This window comes from Tupaia chinensis, unplaced genomic scaffold (assembly GCF_000334495.1).
Source record: "Tupaia chinensis unplaced genomic scaffold, TupChi_1.0 Scaffold000548_1, whole genome shotgun sequence".
In the NCBI taxonomy this organism is placed as follows: Eukaryota; Metazoa; Chordata; class Mammalia; order Scandentia; family Tupaiidae; genus Tupaia; species Tupaia belangeri.
In genome coordinates, this window is record NW_006160060.1 from 946,454 (window position 1) to 968,781 (window position 22,328).

At 44.9% G+C, this 22,328-nt stretch overlaps 1 protein-coding gene across 1 annotated transcript; it reads right to left on the reverse strand.

Moving 5' to 3' along the window:
* Positions 1–4,715, reverse strand: ZBED4 (zinc finger BED-type containing 4). The gene has a single exon (XM_027775340.1). The coding sequence runs from the start codon at positions 4,228–4,230 to the stop codon at positions 721–723; it is 3,510 nt and encodes a 1,169-aa protein (XP_027631141.1). The 5' UTR covers positions 4,231–4,715; the 3' UTR covers positions 1–720.
* Positions 4,716–22,328: the final 17,613 nt, after the last annotated feature.

Below are 22,328 nucleotides of genomic sequence, written 5' to 3' on the forward strand. Positions count from 1 at the left end.
TAACATTTCCAAGGAGCTTATGATAAACAGTTGGGATATCTCTGAGTTAACTGTAAAACCTGGATACAAAAACCTGAAAAGGGAAAGTTCTTGAGACCAGCCAGCCACAGAACTGACCCTCCACAATACAAGTTGTAAGTTCAGTTTTCTTACAAACCACGTCTCTGGCGTGGCAGTCACCTTTCAGAATGTTTTCTTTACTCCTCAACACAGTTTAGAGCCTGCAGTTAAAAACTGCTCAGTCAGGATGGCTTGACCTCCACCTTGTATTTACAGATTTCATTTGACAGCCACAAAAGCTGTTTTGCTGCAATTAAAGCAACGTGTAACTAAAATACAGTACCTGATTTGTGGTTTTTACATAATTGAATAAAAAGCCTACAGAATAAAACTGTTTACATCTTCTCTGCCATTCTAGTAAAACAAATTACTAACCCCAAACTTTTAAAAAAACTTTACAGTTATGAATTAAAACCCAGTCATCATATTTCATAATTGACGGACAGGCAGTTTCTAGTGGACTTAGAAAACACACCGCGAGACCTGGCCTGAAGGAGCAGGGATAAGGCACGTGTAGACATTACGGAGAGCTGGAGGTGGACCTGAGAGCGCCTGACCTGACGTTGTACACGGCCCAGTGGGAGCGAGTCGCCGCCCAGCACAGACGGCTGATGCCTCAGCACGAGCAGGCTCTCTCGTCTGGTGGCGCCATTCTGAGCTTCAATACTGAAAGTATATCAGGGGAAGATTCACTTTCAAAAAGATAAGTTTTTCAAAATGTTCCATCATGAGCCTGGACTGGCCAAAGCTACCATTCTCAGTGGGTGTGTTGAACAGCTGTTCTGAAGGGACGATACTTGGAGGACAGCCCAAAAACCGGACGGCTAAGGTGGACAGCCCTGGCCAGGATGACCTCTTTAGGTTCCAGTAGGTGAGCGGGTCACAGCTGTGCTCAAGCACCTCCTCCTCCAAGTATGCCAGCACCATGTCCTCAGGTAACTTTCCTCTCAGATCCTTCTTCTTCATCCTGGCCACGAGTGACCACAGGTTCTCCTCTCCAGCAGAGTCTTTCGACGGGGAACCTGCACCACCCCCGTCGGAGGCAGGGGTGTCATCTGAGGTAGAATTCAGTATTTCTAGTTCCCTGATTAAGTCTTGTTTGTACTGTTCTGCCTCCTCCTCTGTAAACAGGGAGGCTTTGTAACGAGGGTCCAACAGTGTAGCAAAGATGTACCTTGGGTCATGGAGGGTAGCAGACAATCGACTCACCATGGCTTCCTTCAAAGACTTCAGCATGGTGTCGATGCCCATCGTCTCCTCAAACAGCATCTCGACTTTCCTGTTGAGGATGTGGATCATTGGGATGACCTGGCTTAAGGTGGACACATGAGTGCCCATCTCTCGATTCGCAGCATCGAAGGGCTTCAGTGCATGACACACGGACTGCATCACCTCCCACTGGTCACAGCTGATCAGCTCTCTGAAGTTACACTCGATCGACAGCTCGTTAACTGCCCTTTTTTGTTCAATGAGTCGTTCAAGCATGTGAAATGATGTATTCCATTTGGATGGAACATCTTGAATAAGATGGTGCTGTGGCAATTCATATTCCTTCTGCAGCTCTGCTAGTTTCTCTTTTGCTTTGGGTGATCGATGCACCCGTTCACATATCTTCCGTGCGATACTAAGTAGATTCTGCACCATCCTCTGGCTCTTAATGGCCTCGTTCACAACCAGGTTGACCGTGTGCCGGAAGCACTGCACACTCGAGTGCTCCCCGTCATTCAGTGTCTTTCCTACACTGGGATTGTCAGTGACCGTAATACCAATCTGCAGGCCAATGGAGGTCACCCAGGCTTCCCACCAGCATTCCAGCTGCTTCTGAATGCTGTTGCCACTGTAGTCACAGTCAATCTGCGACACATCTAAAAGTGCTGAACAATGGTGGTCCTCACTACGTGGTCGGACCGATGACTCAAAGGTGACCCAGTGGGCTGTAAGGGTCAGGTACTCACGGGTCTGGTTACTCATCCACACTCCAGATGTGAAGTGGATCACGCCACTCTCAGCTTCCTTAAGATGGGACATAATGATCTGTTTCACATTATCATACATACCTGGGATAGCTGTCCTGGAGAAGTAAGAAGGGGAGGGTAGAGAGTACTGAGGTTTCAAGTATTCAAGCAGCCTGTTAAAGCCGACGTTGTCTACAAAGGAATATGGCTGGAGGTCAAGTGCAATCATTTCCGCTATGAGACTTGTGATTTTTTTGGCAACTGGGTGAGAATCGTAAAGCTTCTCACTGGTGTCACTGAAGGAGGAAGCTCCCGATACGTGTGAGCTCAGTGGCGCATGGACGTCTGGGGAAGAGGGCGGCACTGTCTCTGAGACCTCTGCCTGGAGCACGCTGCCGTGGAACCTCTGCAAGTGTCTGAGGAGGCAGCTGGTGCCCAGGTTGGTGGGCTTCTTGCCCCTGCTGATCGTGCGGCCACAGTGCAAGCACACGACTTTAGTGGAGTCTGCAGAGCAAATGGAAAAATGATTCCACAGCTTTGAGGTCTTTTTGCTATTCACAGGAAAGACAACTTGATTATTTTTTGTGACCATTGTTGGCAAATCAGTTAATTTAGAAGAGGAACTTTCTGCAGAAGCCAAAGTGGCATATGGGGAATTTGCCAAACTTGCACCTAGAAAGCCCTTCTGGTTCCCAACAACTTCTGGATGGCGCCTGTAAAGATGTCTCATCAAACAGCTTGTGCCCACATCGCCCTTCCTCCCTCGACTAATGACACAGCTGCAGTATCGGCACACTGCCTTGAGACTGTCCATCGGGGCCAATGAAAAGTGATGCCACACTTCTGACTTCAATCTTTTCATGACCTTTTTATTCTGCTGAAAAACAGCACCAGATTCGAACACCCGAGGACTCGTGCCTTCGCCCTGCTGCTTCTCGGGAGAGGACACCAGAGAGGCCTCCCCAACATCCTCGGAGGAGGAGAACACGGACACCTCTTCCAGTAGTGCATCTCCAGCATTCAAGTGTGACTGCAGGTCCTCAGTCAGCCTATCAGGGGAGGAGGAAGCCGAAGGGGACTCTTGGATCAGTTTTCCTGGGGACGACGGAACAGAGCTGAGACCCCCCTCCACGGGCAGCAGGGTCGGAGGCGTGGAGTACAGCGGGGGGATGCCTGTGCCCGCCCCGTTCTCCTGCAGCACGATGGAGCGGTGTGCTCGCCACATGTGCCTGATGAGGCAGCTCGTGCCCAGGTCCTTCCCGTTCTTCCCTCTGCTAAACTCGTTCATGCAGTGGATGCACACGGCTTTGGAGCTGTCCAACGGCGACAGGTAGAAGTGCTTCCAGACAGCGGATCTTCTTCTGGACCCGGAGGTGCTCTTTGGAAGGGGGAGGTTTTTCTCCACCACGTTTTCTGCAGTTTCATCATAATGGAGAGCAGAGAGGTGCGGAGATGATCCCACTAGGGCTTCATCCCTGCTGTATTTCTCAGAGATGGACATGTCAGAGGAGACGTCTTCCGAAGAAACTACAGAAACAGATTCTTCCGTTATTCGGTCGGGGGATGGGATCTTAGATGCCATTTTTTGGACGAGTCTAACGGGTGAGAGTATGGTGCTGAGGTCTCCCACATCTGCAGACTGTGGCGGAAGCAGGAGTGAAGGCGAAGGGAAGGAAGACACGGCCGACACGCTCCCATTCTCCTGGAGGAGCACAGCTGGGTGTGCACGCCTCACATGTCTCATGAGACAACTGGTGCTTAAGTCCTTTTCGTTTTTCCCTCTACTGAACTCTTTCATACAGTACATACATATTGCTTTAGTACTATCCCGAGGAGAGATAAAAAAGTGTTTCCAAGCTGGAGATTTCTTCCTGGAGCTTATGTTCCGGCTGGAGAGCAGGCTCTGCGTCACAGCCTCCATTGCTACGTCATACAGGGTGCTACTGTATCGAGAGAACAGGGACCCATAATCGTCCTCGCTCTCCGCAGCTAGGTACTTCCCAGGGGGCTTACAGCGATAGCTTGCTTCTCGGACTTCTGCACGTTCATCACCACTGTCTATCTGCTTCATGTCCTCTTGCTCACTTTTAAAGTCAATTCTTTCCAAACTGTGACTAGGAACTCGATCATCTTCTTCCTCATCTGTTTTAAACTTTATTTTATCAGAAACAAAATCACTATCCCCTTTGGGACAAGTTTCTTGGTTATTCTCCATGATTGATCATAACTATTCTGGCTGCTTCTGTTGCTAGTATCTTGGGCTAATACAAAAATTGATCCGAATGCTCATTTGTGCCTGAAAATGAAGATTATCTTCAGTTCTGCATAATAAATCTACCTCTTGGGATATTTCTATGAATATGGCTGATCATAAATGTGACTAAAAATAGAATATGTAACGCATGTGAGCACATCACCCTGCTTTCTAGGAGTTCTACTGTGAAACGCTTCATGGTGTGGACGCAGATTTATGCAGCCGAGACTTGCTTCTGGTCGTAAAGACAGGATCCCCGCCATCCTGATAGTACACACATGGTCCTTTTGCATTACCTATAAAAGATGAAACCAAATTAAACACAGAACTATATGATACATTCAACTCTACACTGTCAGAGACACATTAGCTTCAATATGCACAGAATAAAATTCCACAGTGGGAAATCAAATTAAAAAACGTGTTCTCTGACTTTTTGCAATCTACCCGTGCAAACACTACATGTAAGCAAAAAGTGAAAATATAAATACAAATTAAAATGGCCTATTGAGGAAACCAGGAGATGGCATAATGGTTACATCGCTAGACTCCCACGTAGTCAACTGTGGTTCAAGTCCTGGACCTGGTGGCTTAAAACTCAAGCCGGGAGCATGTGAGTGCATGCCCAAAATCCTGAGAGGAGAATGGAGAAGGGATTGCAGCGTTGCCGTTCCTCCCCCACAACCCCCGGGGGATCTCTCTTTCTATCTCTCTGTCTCTCTAGCAAGTGCCTGTGCCCTATGGGAAAAAAATCTCTCTCAAAAAAAGAAAGAAAAAACGGCCTATTGATAAAGGACTAGAGGAACATGACTAAAAGCCTACACTACTTATAAAAAGGTCCTTTTCATCACCCTTCAGATGGTTTAACTAGAGGTACTTGTAGCTGCTACAACCAGCAAAGCTGAATTCCTAGAAATAGATTCATACTAGCTGGCCCTAGAACTAATATGTACAATAGGAATTTTAGAACAACTCCAGATAATCTATGAAATAATTCCCAGAGCAAAAACAGAATGAGCATAACAAAGACAAAAAGTCTGGCTGTATAGTCTATGGGCTGAAAGAGCTGAGCCTGGATGGCTGACGGTGGCTCAAATCCTGCCCTCGGTGATTTGAAACGATCACCAGGAGCACACGCGTGTGCACTCAAAGCACCGACAGGATGGAGGAATGAAGGGATTGCAGCACAACCATGTCCTGCTAGGGGGTGCCTTCTCCCTCTCTCTGGCAAGTGTGCACATCCTCTGGCAATTACGGGGGAAAGACAACGATGATCTATACATCTAAGAAATCCTGCGAGAGTAAAACTAAGGCCCCTCCAGCCAGCATTCCTCTGTTCACTCATTCCTGACGGAGGCTGCAGCACAGGCCCTGGGACTTGACAGCACAGGGGCCAGCCATGGCACCTCAGGTCCGCAGGAGAGACAAGTCGCCAAGAAGCCACAGGTAAGTACATTGCACAGGCATAAAGAGCAGGGCAGGACTGGGGTAGGACCTAAGTCAGGGCATTTCTGAGCTGAAATCTGAAGGATGCGAAGATGTGTGAGGTAGGCATGAAGCAGTTTAATGGAAGAATAAATAAATACTTGGCAGTATGGCAGCATAAATGCCATGAAGAGACCCTCATATAATAAGGCCAGACTCCAGAGCACCTGTACCAACTGACTTTTAAGGTGTTACTGGGCACACAGAAAGAGAGAGAACCCTCCCAGAACACAGACAGCCAACTGCACTGACAGAGAGGGGGGCTGAGCCATGAGCAGCTCTATAAAAGCACTGTGAGAACGGTGCCACCTGGCCGGGTCAGACCAGTGCTAGGCCAACACCCAGCGCAGAGCCAGGCCTGTGCTCCTAAACCGTGCAGAAGCCCAGGCAGGGAGGCAGCCATAGGCTCTATTTTCCAGGCCTGGACATCTGTGAGAGTGAAAGCAATAGCTGGAGTCGCTGGGCCAGCTGCCATGGAGTAGCAGTAGCGCAATGCTCTACAATGCTGGAAGACACAGGGAGGATCAGAGTCTGGTTCCCGGAGAGATCACAGCATGAGACCCTGTGGAGGGTACCTATCTTTCTCTTTCTCTCAAAAACAAAAAACATAACTTGGAAAGAACACAAAAATACAAAAAAAAAAAACAAAATCCAACAACAATATCGGGCCAGTCCTTGTATCACAGTGCTTAGGTACTGTGCACTGGGAGCCAAATCCCCCATGGCTGACCGCAGTTCAAAACCCAGTCCTGGTAGCTTAAAAAACACATCAGGCACATGTGCATGCTTGTCTCAAATCCTGACAAGATGGAAAAATGGATGAGAAAGCACTGTGGTGCAACCACACCACACTGTGGGTATATTCTCTCTCTGGCAAGTCCATGAACCCTCTGGCAATTAAAAATGTAATTTGGGACAACAGGCTTAAGCCAAACTTAACTGGGACAAAAGAGGTCACCCAACAACACATTCTCAGGTTGTGTAAAAACTGTTCACTCTCACCAAACAGTTGCAGACCCACCCTCCCTCCCTTCCTTCCTTCCTTCCTTCCTTCCTTCCTTCCTTCCTTCCTTCCTTCCTTTTTGGAGAGGTTTTTGCTATAGGGCACATGTGCTTACCAGGAAGACAGAGAGAGACAGAGAGACAGAAAGCAAGAAATCACCTCCCAGGGGGGATGGCCACGCCGCAATCCCTTCTCCTCCATTCTCCTCTAGGGATCTTAGGCATACATACACACACGCTGGGTCTAGGACACAAACCACGGTCAACTACAAAGGAGTCCAGTGGCGTAGCCATTACGCCACCTGCGGGTCCCAACTGTTTCTAAGAGAAGTTCATCACAATGAAGTTAGCAAGCGCAACCAACAGCAGATCTAAAAGACTAAGGACTTCACTTACTGGAATTGCCATACACAATACATAAGACCGTCATATATGGTGTGCAACAGCATTCCTTAAAATAGTACATATAATTAAATATTTAACATATGCAATTATATCATAGTTTTTTTCTCTCTCTCTTTTTTTTTTTTTTTAAGAGAGGTTTTCGCTATAGGGCATGTGCGCTTGCCAGAAAGACAGAGAGAGACAGAGCAACAGAAAGCGAGAAATCACCCCCAAGGGGGGATGGCCACGCTGCAATCCCTTCTCCTCCATTCTCCTCTCAGGATCTTGGGCACGCACACACAAGCACGCGGCATGAATTTAAGCCACCGGGTCCAGGACTCGAACCACGGTCGACTATATGGGAGTCCAGCGACATAGCCATTACGTTAACTGTTGGTCCCTATCATAGATTTTTTTTAAAAAACAGTAAAACATTTTGGGTTATCGGAAAAGTCAAGATGTATTTTTTCTGTTTTTCTATACAAAAATGCATCATTACTTGTCCAACGACCCCCCCCAAAATAAAGGAAAATGAGCCCCTCAAAAAATGTGAAGTCAGATCATTAAAGGAATCAAATAAAACCATTAACATATAAATATGTGCAAATGAAAACCACTAGTAATTCACACCAAGACTGTGATGATAAAAAAAAAAGACAATAACAAGTACTGATAAGGGTATGGAAAATTCTCTAGTGGGAGGGTAAAATAGCACAACTACTCTGGAAATTGGTCTGTAATTTCTTGAAAACTTAAACAGAGCCCCATGGCTGGGTGGAGGCATGGTTAGACTTGACTGATGGAGAAGTCTGGGCTGATGTTTCCAGGATCTCCCTGACTATGATGGGTGTGGGCACACGCCTACAGTCCAGGCTGGTTGAGACTGGGGTTGGATCATGGCGTGAATACTCTGCTGGAAGGACCTATTCTGCCTCAGTCTTTCATGAACGAATAAATTAAAAAAAAAAAGAATTATGATTCAACCTGGCAATTTTGTTCCTAGGTATATACCTAAGATAAATGAAAACATATGTCCACACAAAAACTTTTAAATGAGGGAGACCAGCAGTTGGCATAATGGCTATGTTGCTGGACTCCATGTAGTCAATCAACAGTGGTTCGAGTCCCAGACCTGGTGGCTTAAGCTCCCACCAGGTGCATGTGTGTGTGTGCCCAAGATCTCGAGAGGAGAATGGAGGAGAAGGGACTGTGGCATGACCATCCCCACTGGGGGGGGGGTGATTTCTTGCTTTCTGTCTGGCTTCCTCTGTCTTTCTGGCAAGCATGCATGCCCTATAGCAAAAACCTATTAAAAAAAAAAAAAACTTGTAAATGAATGTTCATGGCTGTGGCACTCACATTAGCCAACATTGCCATTAAAAAAATCCGAGTATCGGGACCAGCAGTTAGCATAATGGTTATGTCACTGGACTCCCATGTAGTCGACCACGGTTCGAGTCCCAGACCTGGTGGCTTAAACTCATGCCGGGCGTGTGTGCGTGTGCTCAAGATCCCGAGAGGAGAATGGGGGAGAAGAGACTGCAGCATGGCCAACCCCCCTGGGGGGTGATTTCTCACTTTCTGTCTCTGTCTTTCTGGCAAGTGCACGTGCCCTATAGGAAAAAACTCTCAAAAAAAAAAAAAAAAAAGAAAAGAAGAAAAAGAAAAAAATCCAATCTGAAGAGTGGTTAAAAAACATGATACATTCAGAAAATGACTGATTAGGCAGCCAGAAAAATGAATAAAGTACTAATATATGCTATGACATGGATGAACTCTGAAGATACCAAGCTAAGAAGCCAGACTGAAGATTATGACCTGTGTAACTGAATTTATATAAACAGTCCCAAACGGGCAAATCCATAAAGATGGAGCAGATCACTGGTTACCAGAAACCTGAGGAAGAGAGGAATGCGGGGCCGGGGGGTGAATGCTAACAGAGTTTCATTTTGAGATGATTTCAAGTTCTGAAATTAGACAGGGGTGATGGTTGTAAACTTGTGAATGTATTTTTTTTAAAGGTTTTTTGCTGTAGGGTGTGTGTGCTTATCAGAGATAGAGAGAAAAAGTGAGAAATCACCCCCCGAGGGGGATGGCTATGTCACAATTCCTTCTCCTTCATTTTCCTCTTGGGATTTTGGGCAGGCATACACACATGCATGAGTGTCAAGGTACCAGGCCCAGGACTTGAACCGTAGTCACCCATGTGGGAGTCCAGTGTCTTAACCATCACCTCACCTGTTGACTCCCATAAAATATGCTTTTAAAAAATACGTTCACAGCAGGACAAGCAGATGGCGTAATGGTTACGTTGCTAGACTTCCAGAGAGTTGACAGCAGTTCAAGTCCTGGACCTGGTGGCTTCAAACACATCAGTGAGGGGACCAGCAGTTAGCGTAATGGCTATGTTGCTGGACTCCCATGTAGTCGACCGTGGTTTGCGTCCCGGACCCAGTAGCTTAAAACTCACAATGGGCGCATGTATGTGCGTACCCAAGATCCCAAGAGGAGAATGGAGAAGGGATTGCGGCATGGCCATCCCCCCAGGGGGTGATTTCTCGCTTTCTGTCTCTCTGTCTCTCTCTCTCTGGCGAGCACACGCGCCCTATAGCAAAAACCTCTCCAAAAAAAAAAAAGTAAAAAAAACCCCACATAAGTGAATTTTAAGTGTATATGCATGCTCAAAAACCTAAGAAAGAATGGAAAAGGGATTATGGTGTGGCCATCCCCTCCGGGGAATGACTTTTCACTTTCTGGCTCTCTGTCTGTCTTTCCCCAGTAAGTGCACATGCCCTAGAGCAAATCTTTCTATAAAAAAAACAACATGCACGGGTCTTTGTAAGTGGATGAAGAAGGAGGAAGAGAGACAATGTCAGAGACTCAGCAATGCTGGCTGTGAAGATAGAAGAAGAGGCCACAAAGCCAGAGAATGCAGGCAACCTCTAGAAGGTGTAAAAGGAGGGGATGTACCACACCTGGCTTCTCCAGAAAGGAAGGCAGGCGCCAACATCTTCATTTTAGCCCAGTGAGACCCATATTAGATATGACTCAAATGTTTTTGGAGAGATTTTCACTATAGGGCACGTACGCTCGCCAGACAGAGAGAGACATAGAGACAGAAAGCGAGAAATCACCCCCCGGGGGGGATGGTCACGCCGCAATCCCTTCTCCATTCTCCTCTCGGGATCTTGGGCACACACGCACACACACCCAGCCTGAGTTTTAAGCCACTGGGTCCGGGATGTGAACCGCGGTCGACTACGTGGGAGTCCAGCAACATAGCCATTATGCTAACTGCTGGTTCCCAACTTACGCTGTTTTAAAACACTGAGTTTGCAGTAATTCGTTAAAGCAGCATTGTAAAACTAATGGACTAGAGGGCAGGAAAGTATTAAGGCAAATCCCACAGAAGTAACAGAGGCCCAGCTACAGTGGCCATGCACTGACTGATGCCGCTCCTTCCTAGGCGGGGTCCACACGGGACGCCAGCTTGTCTTTCTGGCACGCCCGACCAGCTGGATGCTGTGGCATGTGCCTGTATTCCCTGGGGAGGTTGAGGCGGGAGGGTCACGACTCAGTTATACAGGGTCTACATTGCAGAGCACATAGTCATTACCTACTCTATATAATATTACCTTTCGGGAGGACTTATCTAAAAAATAAAAAACCACTGAAAAATCCCTACAGATGAAATATGCACCCCAGAAAAACATGATCTTTGGTTAAATGAACATTGAGTTCTGGGCCAGCAGTTGGGATGGAGGTTAAGGATGCCAGATCCCACATAGCTGACTACGCGGTTCAAATCCTGGACTTGGCTGGGCGTGTGTGTGTGTGTGTGTGTGTGTGTGTGCCCAAAATCCAGAGAGGAGATGGAGGAGAAGGGATTGTGGTGTGGCCATTGGGTAATGACTTCTTACTTTCCCTGTCTCTGTCTCTGTGTCTCTTTCTGGTAAGTACCTGTGGCAAACTAAAAGCTAAAAAAAGATGTTTTTAATTTAAATTAATTTCTTATCTCAAAAGAAACTAAATGCATTAAGAAAATTAGGGACCAGCAAATGGCATAACCATTACCTTGCTGGACTCCCACATGGCCAACCGTGGTTAGAGTCTTGAACCTGACAGCTTCAAAATAATGCCGAGTGGCGTTTCCTGCCCGCTCCCCTCACCCCCAGCTTGCTCCAGCTCCATGGCGCTCACTCCAAGCACCAGGCTCCTACTCGGCAAGTGCCGAAGTCATCTCCCTCCAGCAGTTGTCGTGATTATCTACCGGAACCTCATCAGTCATGGTGAGATGCTCTCCGACATTTACAACATCCAGGGGCTGTGCCTGGAGGTGGAGGGGAAGACAATCAGTAGGACAAAGGGTAGCACTGACAACTCGCTCGCTGGTGGAAATGCCTCCGCTGAAGGCTCGGAGAGCGAAGGTACCGAAGGCATAGTCACTGGTGTTGACACTGTCATGAACCATCACTTGCAGGAAACCCGCTTCACAAGAGAAGCCTACAAAAGCACATCGAAGATTATATGAAATCAATCAAAGGCAAGAGTAAACCATTTATGACAGGGGCTGCAGAACAAATGAGCATAATCTTGCTAACTTCCCAAACTACCAGTTCATTGTGGAGGGGAACATGAATCCAGACGGCATGGCTGCTCTCCTGGACGACCGTGAGGGCAGTGTGACCCCACACATGATTTTCTGTAAGAATGGTTTAGAAATGGAAAAAGGTTAACAAATTTGGCAGACTTTGGATCTACCCCGTCATAACTGACTGCTGCTTATCATCCACAAGACACCAGGACTGAGGACAAAGGGGGCTGAGGTCATCTTGAGCTCTTCGTTTATTTTGACTGTGATTTATTTGGAGTGGAGGCATTGTTTTCAAGGAGAAAAACATGTCATGGAGGTTGTCTAAAAATAAAATGCATTTAAACACACACTCACAAAAACCAAAAAGCAAATACCGGGTACACATGTGTGCATGCCCAAAGCTCCAGGATAATGGAGAAGGAACTGCAGGGGATGATTTCTCATTTTCTCTCTGACAAGCACATATACCCTATAGCAAAAGTCTCTCCCCACAAAAATACTAAAAATTATATATTTATAATTTATAATTATATATTTATATATATAAATCAGGAAAGAAAAGCTCTGATATGACAATACAGACTCCAGAGTAAAATATGATCTTTTTTTTTTTTTTTGGAGAGATTTTTCACTGTAGGGCGCGTGCGCTCGCCAGACAGACAGAGAGAGACATAGAGACAGAAAGCGAGAAATCACCCCCCAGGGGGGATGGTCACGCCGCAATCCCTTCTCCTCCATTCTCCTCTCGGGATCTTGGGCACGCACGCACACGCGCCCGGCGTGAGTTTTAAGCCACCGGGTCCGGGACACGAACCGCGGTCGACTACATGGGAGTCCAGCGACATAGCCATTACGCTAACTGCTGGTTCCCAGAGTAAAATATGATCTTAAGAAAAGCAAAAGATAAATAAAGAACAAACTTCTAAGTGAGAAGAAACATGAGAATAAACTCTCAGAAGATAGCTTATTGGCCTCTGAGCCACTCTTTGTCCTCTGAGGCCCGCTCCTACCTATCAGGAGTGTACTTTCACTTTTACTTAATAAACTACATTTCCCTTTAAAAAAAAAAAAAAGAGAGAGAGAGAGAGAGAGAAAGAGAGAGAGGGCTTATGATAAACAGAAAGAAGAAAAAAATTAAAAAAATAATGTTGCCAGAGGGCATGTGCCCTTCACCAGTGAGCTAACAAGGAAGAGGAGAAAGTGAGGAAGCACCTCCGATGGGGTATGGTCATTCTGCAATCCTTGTACTCTCCCTCCCTCCTGCTGGGATTCTGGCACACATGAACGAGTACCTGGTGTTTCACAAGCTGCTGGGCCCAGACCCGAACTGTAGAGTTAGCCATGTGGGATCCAACTGCCTTAGCCAATATGCTGCCAGTCAGCTTGGAAAATTTTTTTTAATAGTTTTTTGCTATAGGTGTGTGTGCTCGCCAAAAAGAGAGGGAAACCAAGAAATCATTCCACAGGGGTATGGTCATGCCACAATCTCTTCTCCTCCATTCTTGTCTTGAGATTTTGAGCATGCACACATGTCCAGATTGAGTTTTAAGTTGCTGGGTCCAGGACTAGAACTGTGATCAGCCATGTGGGAGTCCAGCCTTATTTTGCTATAAGGTACATGCACTTGCCAGAGAGCTACTACCCTCCACTCCATGGGGGATGGCCATGCTGCAATCCCTTCTCCTGCACTCTCAAGATTTTGGGCATGCATACACACGCACCCAGCATGTTTTTCAAGCCACCAAGTCTGGGACTTGAACTGCGCTGTTAGGCATGTGTGATTCAGCCACATTAAGCTCCATGCCACTGGCTGACCTAATTTTCTTTTTTCAAATGGGGAATAAAGAAAGAGACAAAAAGACTTGAAAAATTGGCCAATTTAAACATAGGTGAAGACGACCCAATGTATGTATAGAATACCCATCCCCCAGAAAAGGGAGACAGACAAAGCAAGGGAGTCGAATACTCAAAACTTAAACACCTCCCTTGAAATAAAAATTGTGAAAATGCATGTTGAAAGGGCACGGTTCATCGTGAAAAAATAACATTTGAGGTATTTTCTTTAAGAGAGATTTTTGTTATAGGGCACGTGTGCTCACCAGAGAGTTAGAAAGACAGAAAGGGAGAAATCACCCCCTCACCCCGGGGAATGGCCACATTGCAATCTCTTCTCCCATCTCCTCTCAGGATCTTGGGCATGCACACACATGTGCCTGGTGTGAGTTTTAAGCCACTGGGTCCAGGATTTGAACCATGGTCAATTATGTGGGAAGGAAAATAAAACTACCCTGATTTTAGGCCAGTCCATGATGTGCATGGTTTGATGCCTGGACCTATAGCTTGAAATACACACTGAACATGCATTCCCAAAATTCCAAAACAGAGAAGGGACTACAGTGTGATCATTCCCCATGCAGGGTCCTGTTTTGTTTCTCTTTCTCCTTGGCAAGTGTGTGTTCTGGGTGAAAGTTAAAAATAAATAAATAAATAAACTGCCATGATTTTGACAGCAATGCTTTATGCTAGAGGACAATGGAATAACAAACATATTTTAAGATATTTAAGGAAAGGAAATGTGAAGCAAGGAATTTATACCCAGCCAAATTGACTTTTAAGCATAAAGGATGTAGAACTTGTATTAACACGAAAGAATTCAGGAAATATTGTTCCATGAGTTCTTCCTGAATGGTCTCTGGAGAACAAACCAAATCTCAACCAAAAAAGGAGAAACATGACATAAGGACTAGGTACGACAGTTTAATATATAGTTACTTATAGAACTAGGATGGAATACGAGTTTATAGGAGAGAATATAGCATTGGTAATGGCTATATGTTCTATCGTATAGATTCTGTATAACTATGAAAAATGGTAAGATTTACACAAGGAATACTTTTTTTAGTAATGATATAGGTGGTCATAGTATTACTATTATTATTCTGTGGTGTGTATGGTAAGAGATAAACAAATGAGGAATTATGTGATATTCTCATTCTCTCATCTCTTACGTCCTTGACAACCAGGACTCTCAGTATTAAATGAGATAGAGATTCAAGATATAAAGGTGGGAACCAGCAGTTAGCGTAATGGCTATGTCGCTGGACTCCCACGTAGTTGACCACGGTTCGCGTCCCGGACCCGGTGGTTTAAAACTCACGCCGGGTACGTGTGTGTGCGTGCCCAAGATCCCGAGAGGAGAATGGAGGAGAAGGGATTGCGGCATGACCATCCTCTCTGGGGGGTGATTTCTCGCTTTCTGTCTCTATGTCTCTCTCTGTCTGTCTGGCGAGCACACGCGCCCTATAGTGAAAACCTCTAAAAAAAAAAAAAAGATATAAAAAGGTCAAGTAAACAACCCATAGTCAGTGGGCAGATTATATACTCTAGTTCTGTTCATTGCAGGGGTCTAGAAACAGTGACCAACCCAACAGCAACAAGCATCTCTAACATCTAGACTGTGATTTTGAAACATTACTTCCAAGTTTACTTCAAGCCATTAAAAGAAACCAGGGCTAAAGAAATGGCTTATCGGGAAACAGCAGTTAGCGTAATGGCTATGTCGCTGGACTACCACGTAGTCGACCGCGGTTCGCATCCCGGACCCGGTGGCTTAAAACTCACGCTGGGTGTGTGTGCGTGCGTGCCCAAGATCCTGAGAGGAGAATGGAGAAGGGATTGCAGCGTGACCATCCCCTCTGGGGGGTGATTTCTCGCTTTCTGTCTCTCTGTCTCTCTCTGTCTGTCTGGAGAGCGCACGTGCCCTATAGCGAAAAAAAAAAAAAGGTTTATCTAGGCCTAGGCAAGAAGAATTTAAGATACATCTCGAACATGTGGGCATACCAGATAGCAAGGAACCTTTGAGAGTGTTAGAATTATATCAAAAGGATTTAAGAGCCAACATACAAAGGCTCCCACAGTCCGTAGGTGAGGTCATAAATAATCAATAAGTATCAAAAGAGTAATATATTAAAACACATCAAATATGTTTAAATTTATGAGCTCATAATACCAAAATAAAATCCCTAATTGGTCATCTTTGAAGAATGACAGGAAAATAATACATTATTTTGAAAGTTGATAAAGAGAGAAAATCAAGCATGCATCTTTAGTTTCCTTTATTGACTATAACACTAGATAACCAAAAAACAGATACAGAGATTTCTGCTTCTTAGAAGTCCCTCTAATACACAAGGAAGCAATAACTGAATTAGAACATCAGTTTTCTAACTTGTTACGAATTAACCCAGGTGACAGCATCAAAAAAGGGGCATCCCACCACAAAGTGTTAGGTGGGACAATATGATAACCCCTGGGGAGGAGTCTTGCCAGAGGTCAAACCTACTCAAGCCTCTCGTCTGATTACCAATTTACAGAAAACCAGAGAACAGAAGAAAACACATTAATCAACACCAGAGAGAGTCAGCAGGTGGCGTGGTGGTGAAGTCACTGGATCCCACATGGCTAACCACAGAGCTGAGTCCATGCCAGGCATGCATGATCCTGAGAGGAAAATGGAGAAGGGACTGCAGTGTGGCCATCTCCCTGGGGATGATTTCTCACTTTCCCTCTCTCTCTGTCTCTCTTCAGCCACCACATGAGCTCTATGGCAAAAATGTAACAATAAAATAAAATAAAATAATGACTAGCAGATGGTGTAATGGTTACATTGCTGAACTCCCACATAGCTTGAATCTTGGACCCAGTAGCTTAAAACTCATGCTGGGCACATGTGCTTGTGTGCCCAAAGTCCCAAGAGGAGAAAAGAGGAGAAGGCTCCAAAAGAGGATTTTAAAGTAGCCAAGCCCCCGGGGGTTGATTTCTCATTTTCTGTCTCTCTGGCAAGTGCACATGCTCTATTGCAAAAATCTCTCTCTAAAATAAAGAGATAAAATAAACCATACTGGAGAGACACAATGGGCAAAATCTAGACTATGAGAAAGACAAGTCTGATCATTAAGGCTCAACAAAAACTCCCATGGGGGAACCAGCAGGTGACATAGTAGTTACAGCACTGGACTCCCACATGGCTGACTGTGGTTTGAGTCCTGGACTCAGCAGTGGGAAACTTGTGTCAGGCACGTGTGCGTGCATGCCCGAAATACCAAGGTGAATGAAGAAAACACTACAGCATGGCCACTGCTCTTGCAGGTGATTTCTCACTTTCTCTCTGTCTCTGTGTCTCTGGTGAGCATATGCACCCAATAGCAAAAATCTCTCTTAAACAAAAATCCCATGGGAAGTGATGAGGATGACGCACCCGTAGATTAAGAGACTAACAAGGCCACTGTGCTCTCTACTGTTGCCAGAGGCTGACAAATGGACCAATGCAGATAGCCTGCGAGTCCAGACACAATGACTACACACACCTTATTATGTGTGATGGTGGTGCCTCAGAGCAGTGAGCAATTAATATCTTTTCAATAAAAAGATATAAGACAATTAGATGCCTCTATTCCAAATCAACTCTAGCTGGATAAAACAATAAAGTATGTAATAACGAAAAATATTCTTATAACCTTTATAACAAAATAGGACTAAGCACAGTAAGGAGATAGATAAATTAGGTCATATTAAAATTGAGGAGCTGGGGAGCCAACAGGTCATGTAATGGCTAAGGCACTGGACTCCCGCAGAGCTGCCCATGGTCTCATTCCGAGACCTGGTAGCTTCAAACTCACATCATGCATGTGTGCGTGCCCAAAATCCTGAGAGGGAAATGGAGAAGGGATGGTGGCATGGCCATCTCCCTAGAGGGGTGGTTTTTCGCTTTCTCACTTTATCTCTCTTTCTCTCTGTGTCTCTGGCAAGCACACATATCCGATAGCAAAAGTCTCTCTGAAAATTGAGAAACTTAAAAAGAAACTCTGTTCTTCAAGAAATGTCATTGAGGGACCAACAGGTGGCATGGTGGTTAAAGTATTGGACTGACCATGGTTTGAGTCCCAGACTTGGTGACTTGCTTTCTCATTTCCCTCTCTCTCTCTGATGAGCAAACATGCCCTATAGCAAATTAATAATAATAATAATAATAGCAATAAAATAAACAATTTTTAAATTAAAAACAAACAAAAAAAGAAATGTCATTGAAAAAGTAAAACTGTGGACCAGTCAATAGCGTGTTGGTTAAAGTGGCTGGGTTCTACATGGCTGACTGTGTGGGTCAAGTCATAGACTTGGAGGCTTGAGAAACAAGCTGGGCACACGTATATGTACACAAGCCCCTCAGAGGAGAATAAAGAAGGGATGTGGTATAGCCGTTGCCCTTGGGGGGTGCTTTCTCTCTCTCTTTCTTTCCCTCCTTGGTAAGTGCACAGGTGTAATGGCAAATTAAAAAAATAAAATAAAATAAAAAAGGAAAGAAAGTAAAACTGCAAGCCTCAGAGTAAGAGAAGATTTAGAAAAAAATGAGCTAGAGTCTTGAACATGCATTTCATAAAATAAGCTATCCAAATGCCAATAAAAACACAAAAATATGCTCGACCTCAATAAAATCTAGGAAATACAAAGTATAGTCATGAGCTGCCTATCAGCTGACATCTTTATGAAACTCTCTCTGTCTCTGTCTGTCTGGCAAGCGCACGCGCCCTATAGCAAAAACCTTTCCAAAAAAAAAAAGAAAAAAAAAAAATTCTTCATTACGCAATTTCAGCATTGCGTGAGCATCACATACAAATCTAAATGGTGCAACCCACTATATACCTATGCTACAGGGCACAGCCTACATATCCCCTATGGAACACATATGGGGTCTGTCATTGGCTGAAACATCATTATGCAGTGCACGACTATAAGCCACAATGGTGTTCCTCTTGTCAAGTGGCTAAACTCACAAAGACATCAATGTAATGTTTGTGAACATCAGCAACACATCAGTGCAACCACACTGGAAAATAGCTTGACACATGCAGTGTCATTCCACAGTTGTACCATCAGTCCATCTGGGCTGCTACTGCACAATGCCATAAACGGGGTAGCTTATTAGCGCCACCAATTCATCTCTCACACTTCTGGAAGCTGGGAGATCTAAGGTTGAGGGGTGGGCACATCTGGTGTCTGATGAGGACTGACAGTCTGGTTCACAGATGTCTTCTGTGTCTTCACACAGTGAAGAGGCAAGGGAAATCTATGGGGTCCCCCCTTTAATGCCAAAGAGCACATGCACACAAGAGAGCGAAGGGACCACGAGCCACAGGAGCCAGAGAGAGCAAGCACCCTGCAACCCCAACAGGGCCTAGTAACATCACTATCCTTTTTCTTCTAACTCTCCATCCCATCAGGATCCTGGGCACATGAATGCCCAGCGTTTACCAAGCCACCCTTGGTAAGCCATGCAAGATCTGGCTTCTCTGGGGCAGCACCGAACTGCTGGGCTATGGGGCCAGCCCTGGGGTCCCTTTTATAAGGACACTAATTCTATTTACGATCCCTATCCTCATGACCTAATCACCTCCCAACACCCCCCGCCTGGCCCCATCCTAATACCATTACACTAGGGGTTAGGTTTCAACATGTGAATTTTCAGGAGACACACATGTTTAGTTTCTAGCATCTGTTCACAGGAGTATGAACAAGAGAAATGCTTGTAGGTATGCTATGAAAGACAAATCAAAAATGTTCACAGATAATTCATAATGGTCAAAAACTAGCTATTGATTAGAGAGGTTTTTTTATGTATGATTTCGAGGAAGTTTTTTTTTTTAATGTATCTGATTAGAGATATATTGTGATGTATCCAAAGAACAGAATATCACACATCAATGAAAATAAACTACTTTATGTCCAATAAATATGACGTTGAACAACAATAAAAAGCTAGACGCAGGAGAACATGTGCTGCAAGGTCCCACCTATATCAACTACAGTGGCAGCAAGTGAGACAATGTTAACTGCGAAGGGAGAGAGGAATGGGAGCGGCACAGAGGCAACTTCCCCCTGCCTCTACATGTGGTTGCCTTGGCTGGTCTCCCAGGTACATTTCACTGCGATGTGGTTTCCCTGCAAGTGTGTTATACTGCACAATCCGGAAGCTTAGGAACTGGGAGTCCTCCACATTTGCCACAGCTGACATCTGAGCTCTTCCCAGGATGCACTCACCTCTGCCGGCCCCCCCCGCCTCGGCGGGGGGGGGGGGGGGGGGGTTCACTCCGGTTACCCTGAGGACCACCCCAGCAGGAGAGGGGCTCTGTCACCGCTCTGGTCACCCACAGACAACGGTAGGCTTGCCATGATCACGCTAGTATAAGTGTGTACACATGCATATGTTGACACGTACCTGGAAGAGTATGTATAATTTAACTGTGGAAATTACAGAAGACTTGCTTTCTATTTTCTATATGTTTCTACTGCTTGACTATTTTTTTAAGAATAATTTTATTTAACTTCATTTTATTTATTTATTTTTAATTTGACCAGAGAGGAACAGAGGGAGAGAGAGAAAGTGAGAAGGCAAGCTACCAGGTCCTGGACTCAAACTGTGGTCAGCCATGTGGGAGTCCAGTGTCCTTAACCATCATGCCACCTGCAGGTCCCCCCCGCTTTTCTTTAAAGAATTATTTTATTTAACTTTATTTATTTATGTATGTATTTAAATTTGACCAGAGAGGGACAGATCAAGAGTGAGCAAAAGTGAGAGAGAGCAAGAAAGAGAGAAAGCGAGCCACCAGGTCTAGGACTCAAACCATGGTCGGCCACATGGGAGTTCAGCGCCCTTAAACACCATGCCACCTGGTGCCCCCCCTTTTAAATAATTATTTAATTTTATTTATTTATTTATTTATTTATTTATTTAAATTTGATCAGAGAGGGACAGAGCAAGGGAGTGAGAGAGAGAGAGAGAGAAAGTGAGAAAACAAGTCGCCAGGTCCAGAACTCAAACCACAGTCAGCCATGTGGAAGTCCAGAGCCTTTAACCACCACACCACCTGCTGGCCCCTAATCGCTTGACTACTTCTGCACATATATTATTATATTACATAACCATAAACAGTAATGATGTTTCTGCTACAGGAAAATGTCATTTATAATAGCAGTTATTGTTTTTACTTCAGTACCAATTTCAGATAAAGAAAAACCATGTTAGTTTTGATTTTCATACCAAAAAAGTTGTGCCCCTGCAACATTCTGGTACTTTTACATAAATGTGAAGAATAATTTGTTTTTTTGTTACCCACCCCAAAACCTTATAGGTGATACCCTGACCTTGAAAGACAAACGTTACTGAGCCAGGGCTCCCCGGCAGACCCCAGTGCTAGTCAGGACAGAAAGCCTCCAGGGTTTGCCAGCTCTGCTCTGTTGGGCCTCTGGGTTCAGCTTCAGGGCTGCTATACCAGGAAAATTAAATACAGACACACAAAAATAAGAGTTCTAAGAAAACTAAGAAAATGGTCAACTTAAGTGCAGAGACAAGTTTGGAGTTGAATATTATATCCCAGAATTTAATCTGGAAGATTGAACCACAACAGAAGATAGATTAAGTACATAAGACTGAACTGGTGAAATAGCATTTTATGACTTTTGACTAAAATTTTGCTGACTTTTTTTAGGCTTTGTTTTCCGGTTTTAAGAATTTTTGTCCTGTTTTGAACTGACGATAGGTTCACACACCTACTATTTGAACAGAATCCTAGCCTGTTTCCTGGCTTTAAGTCTTAAGCAAAGTTCCTTAGCATTTCTTCCATTTATTAAAGTTAAAACTGCTTTTCTGGGACCAGTAGTTAGCGTAATGGCTATGTCACTGGACTCCCATGTAGTCGACTGTGGTTCACGTGGTTCACGTCCCGGACCCGGTGGCTTAAAACTCACGCCGGGTGCATGTGCGTGCGTGCCCAAGATCCCGAGAGGAGAATGGAGGAGAAGGGATTGCGGCATGGCCATCCCCCCGAGGGGTGATTTCACTTTCTGTCTCTCTCTGTCTGGCAAGCGCACACACCCTATAGCAAAAACCTCTCAAAAACAAACAAACAAAAAAAACCCACAGCTTTTCTTAAAAACAAAACAAAACAAAAACCCATCTTTCCACTCTGTTTGTACCTTTCTCTTGTTAATCTATCTCTTCTTTTCTCGCCTAGGACAGAAAGCCTCCAGAGTTCTCCACCTCTGCCTCTGTTGAGTGGTTTTCCATTTTTAACCCAATTTCATTATCCATGACTTGATTTTTAATTTTTCCCTCTTTTTCTTGTAGTACTTTTCTCCTTTTTTCTTTGCTTTTTCTTCCTCTATTTCCTACTCTTTCTTTTACTTTACTGCCCTGTTTTACTGCTCAGCCCTTACCCACGACCTAGAGATGACTAGGTGCATAGTAGCTAAATTCTTTGCACCTCACTGTAGTGGTTGCATTAATAATGAAATTCCCCTTCATAAATCCGATGGCAAAACTCCTCCTGTTTCTCCCGCACTGGAGAACACAGAAGGGAGAAAATAGCACCGAATTATTTCACAGTAAGGGAAACACACGAGCTCACAGTCACATAATCGTTCTCCAACAAGTTTGGCAGCCGTGAATACATTACCAAATGGCTAAAAGTCAGAGAAGAATCTCAAGGATGAAAGAATCAAGTAATACATCTCCAGCAAGGGAACACTGTAACTTGTCTCC

Coding starts and splice junctions, on each gene's coding strand:
- ZBED4 (XM_027775340.1), bottom strand. CDS start 4,230: ATGGAGAATAACCAAGAAACTTGTCCCAAAGGGGATAGTGATTTTGTT.